This window comes from Sinocyclocheilus rhinocerous, unplaced genomic scaffold (genome assembly GCF_001515625.1).
Source record: "Sinocyclocheilus rhinocerous isolate Xijiao unplaced genomic scaffold, SAMN03320098_v1.1 scaffold5947, whole genome shotgun sequence".
In the NCBI taxonomy this organism is placed as follows: Eukaryota; Metazoa; Chordata; class Actinopteri; order Cypriniformes; family Cyprinidae; genus Sinocyclocheilus; species Sinocyclocheilus rhinocerous.
This window is the reverse complement of record NW_015634193.1, coordinates 33,553-40,608: the sequence shown is the minus strand read 5'-3', so window position 1 is coordinate 40,608 and position 7,056 is coordinate 33,553. Positions and strand designations below refer to the sequence as shown.

General features: G+C 38.2%; 1 protein-coding gene across 1 annotated transcript in view; it reads left to right on the top strand.

The window, feature by feature from the left end:
• Positions 1 to 7,056, top strand: part of LOC107745448 (cyclin-dependent kinase-like 1) — a gene marked incomplete at its 3' end in the record, with an annotated part of 12,973 nt that overhangs the window by 2,748 nt on the left and 3,169 nt on the right. Inside the window, exons 3-7 of the mRNA XM_016559319.1 lie at positions 881 to 953; positions 2,651 to 2,741; positions 3,304 to 3,504; positions 4,227 to 4,309; positions 4,396 to 4,452. Of these exons, the coding sequence (XP_016414805.1) occupies positions 881 to 953; positions 2,651 to 2,741; positions 3,304 to 3,504; positions 4,227 to 4,309; positions 4,396 to 4,452 (505 nt within the window). The remainder of the gene's footprint in view (positions 1 to 880; positions 954 to 2,650; positions 2,742 to 3,303; positions 3,505 to 4,226; positions 4,310 to 4,395; positions 4,453 to 7,056) is intronic.

The window sequence follows — 7,056 nt, the reverse complement described above, 5'->3', positions numbered from 1 at the left end:
CCATGCACTGAACGCGCTCTCCTCCACATCACGAGTAGACACGCCCCTTATTGCTGATTGGCTACAAGTTTGTTTTGCGATTCGGCCCGAATCAGTTTTCTAAAGTGTTTTTGAAAAATCACTTACTCTGCCTTTAAGTGTCAATTTTTCAGAATTTAGATTTTTTACATTAGAACATGATCTTTACTTAATATCCTAATGATTTTTGGCATTAAAGAAAAATCTATAATTTTGACCCATACAATGTATTTTTGGCTATTGCTACAAATATACCCCAGCGACTTAAGACTGCTTTTGTGCTGCAGGGTCACATATTATGTAAATACTGTCATCTCTAAATTCACCATGAAATTAAAACTGACCCTTCTTTGCTTTCTACTCTTGCAAAAATGTTTGCCTCTGTAATCTTACATTCAAAAGTAATACTTGTCTCACCCTAGAAACAACTTTCTTTTCAGCTGACTTCACCAATCGCTCTTTCTTTTCAACCCCCTCCTCTCCTACGACCTGGAATGCACACTTTTCACAATGCAGTCTTCTTGATGGATTTCTTGATTCTTTAATGTTATATCATGCTGACTTCTATAGACTGTATCTAGCTGTTGTTTTTCCAAGCTCCTAAACTGGTCAGACCACAAAGGCTGTGGCTGCCCAGCATTCTCTCTCTCTTTCCCAGAAGGCCTTTCAGTCGTAACCTTAGCTGCTTCTCAAAACAAAGGAACTGGTTGCCAGTGACTACAGGCCCATGGTTACTGCAGATATACGGGAGCTGCACTGATATTTAGAGAACTGTTGGTAGATCCTGCCAGCTATGCCAAAAATCTGTAGTTAGCAGAATCTATGAGGCTTGATATGAACATCTGTCCTTTTTTCTCTTTAGGGTTCCTGAGGCACAACTCAAGAGTATTGTGTGGCAAACTCTACAGGCTGTGAACTTCTGTCACAAACACAATGTCAGTATGTCCATCCTCTCTTTTCCTGTCTACCAGTGTGTGTCACTTATGAATGCTACAGATAACTGTGAAAAGTCACAATATTGAAGAACCTCATTTTTGGAATGAGAAGGAGACAACTAACAATAAAAAATGTCTTGGAATAAGTTCGTTAATCTCATGACATACAGCAGGCTCTCAGTTCGCATAAGTCGTGAGGATTTTTCAGTGTATTTTTGTGAGTAATGAAGGAGTCACTGAGTCAGTGACTATGTTTACATGTAACCTCGTAATGTGAATATTATGACATTTATATTGCAATTAAACGTTAGCAATATTTTGATCAAAATGATGCAATTAAGTTCATAATCTCAGTAACCATAATTGTAATAAAACATGTGGTGTATGCCGATTTCAATAAACAGACATATAAACATTTTAATCGCATGTATTCCACCAAGTGCACCAAAGACAAAAGTGCTTCAAAAATGAACTTCATTAAAATTTCTGAAGTTTTCCCTCCACTTGAATCACTGAAATCTATCAACAACTCGCTGCCACCAATCTCTGCTTGTGATCATGGAAGCATAAGTCAAATTTTGATATTCATTGATATTGATATTCATTTGATACACATTGCCGTCACATTTTGATATTCATTATGGCGCAGAATAACCATTCAATAGATCCATAGAAATGTGTTTTGCATTTGACGTACTGAAACAGTGGCCAGTAACGTACTGTATGTGAGTTCAAAACGTGAGATGCGGGCAGTGGGAATGGGAAGCATGCAAGGTCTAGAGACATGTTTTTTTTTTTTTAAGTCAAACTTCTTTTAACTTGAGCATAACGCTGTGTCATGGGCGAGATGGTGCAAACATATGGTCAAACACATCCATCAAGTGCATGTTTATGTAGAAAAACAATGGAAAATAGCACAGTGGAATGGAAAAATGCATGCTATGTGAATGGCCCTTTACATTTGATGAAGAGCGTACTAAGTATGGATATGTGCAATATAATGCAATCCAAACAACCTACAACTGCCATCTTGGCATTGTCAGTTGTGCCACTTTCGCGCATTTACAAGTCCTCTCCTGTTGCCTCATGGGAAAGTGAAGTGTCCATTGAACGCACACTTCAGAATCTCAGTGGAAGTAGTAGGTCATCTGGGTATTATTTGGCTATAATTTATGAATACTGCAAATTTGGACTCTTAAGCCCCATTCACACCAAGGACGATAACTATAAAGATAACGATAAAGATATAGTTCTAAAAATCGTTCTCAATATTAAAGAATAGCAGAGTCCACACCACAACTATAATGATAAAGACAAAGAGAAACGATATCGTTGGAATCACTTTCAGAACGATTTTTCTCCAGCTGATGAACGATAAAAAATTGAGAGCCAATCAGAATCCATCCTGCTGTAACGAGCTCGAGAATTTAAAGCGGCAGACACGCGTGCGCTTATAATAAACAGACGATATCGTTCGCTGGTGTGGACGCTAATATCGTTATCTTTATAGTTATCGTTCTTGGTGTGAACAGGGCTTTATTGAGCTGTTTTGGTGCTACATTCTTGCTAGATCAGCTCTATTACCTGTGTTAAGATGATTTTTTTTTTTTTTAGAAAGAAGATGTCTTTAAAAAATCCCTGCCTTATTATAGTGGGAGTTTTGTGTATGTATCTCAATCTTTGTGTGTGTCTACTAGTGCATCCACCGGGACGTCAAACCGGAGAACATTCTTCTGACCAAGACCGGTGTGATCAAACTGTGTGATTTTGGCTTTGCTCGCATCCTCAGTAAGTGTCTTTGCCCCGCTCACTCACTCTCTAGCCATTTATGTGCATTTAGCATCTTCACTTCATTAATGACTTATTTATACTTCCTACCTATATCAGCTGTCATGCGTCCTGAGCTCACTTTCAGGGCAGCGTGAAGCCTCACAGGTGCAATCAGCCAATCAGGATCTGCTTACATGCATCCTCCTTGGGTTTCAGCATATTGTTACTATAGGCTAACACAAGATCTATCCATCAGCATGTTGTAATCCTTTCTGTATGATGTACATGTAATTCTGAATCTACAGTATGTGTGCGTAGCTACTTATCCATGTTTTGGGGACACATTTGTATCCAGAAATGAGCTCTCGCAAAACCTCCTTTTGAGGATGTCCTCATTTGTAAAAATGGTGTAAAGTAAACAAAGTTGTAAAAATACAGAAAGGTTTCTGTTAGGGTTAGGATATAGTATTTATAACTAGCTGCATATAAAAACAAAAAGTCAATGGAAGGTCCTCATTTTAGATTTGTAAACACACATTTACGTGTGTTTTTTTTGTGTGTGTGTGTGTGCTTGAAACAGCTGGTCCAGGTGATGATTATACTGATTATGTGGCAACACGATGGTACCGGGCCCCAGAGCTCTTGGTCGGAGATACTCAGTACGGTCCCCCAGTGGATGTGTGGGCCCTCGGTTGTGTCTTTGCCGAGCTGCTTTCTGGAAATCCTCTTTGGCCGGGACGTTCTGACGTGGATCAGCTGCACCTCATACGACAAACATTGGGTACTAAAAGTAAAAGAAAGGAAGAAGTTTGAATGTTGAAGGTTATATACAAAAGGGTCCAAAAGTCTGAGACCGCTTAAAATGTGGAATTTAAAAAATCCAATTGAAACCTGGAAATTAACTAAATAAATATTTAAAGCAAATATATTTTGAAACATTTTAATAATTAGGAACCGTCCTGTTTACATATGTTATTGTCTAATTGGTGGAAGCCCATTTCTGCCACAGAATTTAAAAAATAAATAAGGTAATTGCGACTTTTTATATAAGGGGAAAAAATACTTTTTTATTTCTCGGAATTATGACGTCCTAATGCAATTGTGACGTTATATTTGAGAAACAATTATCAGAATAGCAAGTTTATATCACAGATTTCTTAGAAAAAAGCCAGAATTGTGAAAAGTAAACTCGCAATTGTGAGAAAAGAAGTCAGGATTGTGAGATAAAAAGTCACAGTTACTATTCCGTGGCAGAAACAAGCTTCCATAGTCAGCAGTTGTAGTCACTACAAGTTCTTTCTGCCATTTGACTGTGATAATGTTATTGTAAAAATGTAATCATAATTGAATCAAATGGCAGATAATTATTATCCACTGAACTTCACCACTTTAAGAGCATATTTCATTTCAGTTGTATGACTACAGTTTGGTCTAAATCTCATAAAAAAATAAAACAAAACAGTTATACACTGACTCTTGACCTCTGAACTTTGACCCCGATAGGTGACTTGATCCCACGGCATCAGCAGGTGTTCCGCTCCAATGTCTTCTTTAGTGGAGTCAGCATCCCTGAGCCTGATATCATGGTAGCACAAATTCTCACAAAAATACACAGCTACTTGTAAAAAAACATCAGTGTGGAATGTAACTAAATTTGATTTTATTGTTGTAGGAGCCACTAGAGAAGAGGTTCCATGGTGTTTCTCCTCATGCTATTACTGTGATGAAGGTGAGATGTCAATACAGGCTTATTATATACAGGGCCGCTGATGGCCAAATGGGTGCCCTAAGCAGAATTGTATTGTTGTGCCCCCTTCCCTCAAATATTATCGAGAAAAAAAAACACCTAGTATAGGGGTCAAAATAGAACTTTAAGAAAATATAAAAGTAAATCAATTGTAATTAAATTGTATTATTTATAAATTATTATTAAACAAGGATTTGATCGTCCTGTAAGTGTAACAACAATAATTACCAGGCCTTTGGTGCCCTTTGCAGGCATTTGTAATAATATGTAATAAATTGTTTATTTTGTATTACATTATGTATTTTAACAGTGTTATTCAATGGAACCGTATGATTATTATTAATTAACCAATCATTGCCTCATTGTTTTTATATAATGCTTTTTAAGTCATGGAAACTATTAAGGCAGATGCGTTGGTGATGGTGAAATTCTTACCTACATTAAAACACGTTATTAATGTCAACAGCCAAAAATGTTTCAAAGGATTATGAACATAAGTTACCTGAAAGAGATTTTTTTTCTTTTTCTTTTTCTTTTTTTCTTTTTCTTTTTCTTTTCTCTACGCCGGACTGATGATGTTCACGTTTACTTTTTATTTATGTATATGTATAAGTTAATTTTAATATAGAACAAAAGTTTTTTTTTGAGCAACTGGGATGGTGCCTCCTCTGGGAGTTGGTGCCCTACACAAACTGCGTACTAAATAGGGAGCGCCAGTACTGATTATATAATTCTCACATGCCACATTCTACAGACAGGGGGCCAGTGATAATCTTCACTTCTTCACATCTAGGTTTAAACATGGTGTTCTCACAATGCTGTCAAACAGTAGGGCATGGCACTAGCAACGTCTATATCAGGAAATTGATTTCCAAGGAATTTATGAACTGATAAAATGCATACCTTCAGTCATGTCTATATAGCAACCAGACACGATTTCATTGAGATATGCAACAAAAGGTAAGATTTTAAAATCAATAAGCCTTTTGGAGATCACAGATTTCTTTACAAATGGATTATATTAAACTCTGTTAAGCTAAAAATTATTTATATGCATTTTAATTTCAAGTTAATATATTGAACTGTTTACACAGATTTCTTAATTATCCTGTGGCTCCTTCTGGTTGACAACATCAGTATTCATACAAATGGCTTTGATATAAATTATATAAATGGCTGATTTTTTAGAAGTCCCCCAGGCATCAGAATTTGTTATATTTGGCATGTTTCAACGATTGCATTCACAACAAGAAGTAATTATGGGCCACATGCACAAAAATATTTGCTAATATCAATACATTGATTAAACAAATCAAAAATCTTTTGAAAAAAAAAAAAAGTTCTCAGGGGCATCTCGGGTTGGTGGATACCCAATTTTGTGCAAATCAGACAAATTACAGAGGATAAGTAGGATTTTTAAATAACTCAAAATGTCGGAAACTTTGGACTTTGCATTTGGCAGAAATAGGTCAATTCATGAAAATGTGTGATGCCATAAAACTAATTATCTTTTCAATGCTTGGATATACATTTCTTTTTGCCAGCATGGTGTAGAATCAAAGTCTGGTGAAGATTGGGTTAGGTTAGGAAGAGTAAAAAAAAAAAAAAAAGGAAATCGTCCTAACCCCCCACAGAAACGTAGCAAGAACATCAGTAAAATATTCCATGTGGCAACGGGTTCAACCGTAAGTTTACAAAGCCAAGAATACTTTTTGTGCGCAAAGAAAACAAAAATAAAGTCTCAGGTTACGCATGTAACCATGGTTCCCCGAGAAGAGGAACGAGATGCTGCGTCCCCTAGAGGGCGCTTTTGTGGAATGTCTTTGGCATGACCAGTGTCTGAAGCATGAGTCTAAACACGACAATGAACTTGACATTGGCAGGTGGCAGCCTATGACGTCACGACAGGTGTGCCCGAGAGTATAAAAGGGCACCTGTAAAAAGCGTCATCCACTTCTTGTCTGCAGGAGACGTGCAGGAATTCCTGAAGCATGGCAAAGGGACGCAGCATGTCGTTCTCATTCTCAGGGAACCATGGTTACATGCGTAACCTGAGACGTTCCCTTTCGAATGGGAACTCCACACTGAGTCCCCTAGAGGGCGCTTTTGGTGAACGGAATACTCATGCCACCATGCTGAAGGGATGAGTGCCTAAATGGCTGAACCAAGTCAAAGACTCCGAGGAGTCCTCACCCCTGTACCAGCAACAACATAGACCGAAGCTTCTCAAGAACGGAGGCCTTCACAGGAAAAAGGAAGTCTAACTATGCTCTTATTGAGGCCAGCATCCAAGAAAGCTCACAGAGAGCCTAGCAATCAGAGCCAACTGGCCCGTGAAGCTCTACAGAGTGGAGGCCTAAATACAACACGCCTAGCAACACTCCATTCTACCTAGCCAAGCTTTAGGAGCGGAGGCCTCAGCATGACGACTCTCTAAAACGAGAGGAGGCCTAACTACGCCCCACGCTAAAGACTGACAAAGGAGGAGGCTGTAAGGAGGCTGACAAAAAGCCTACAACGCTAGAGCCCTGCAGGGGCCTCAAATATAGACCCTAGCCCGGCCCTGTCCAACAGCTTATCAGAATT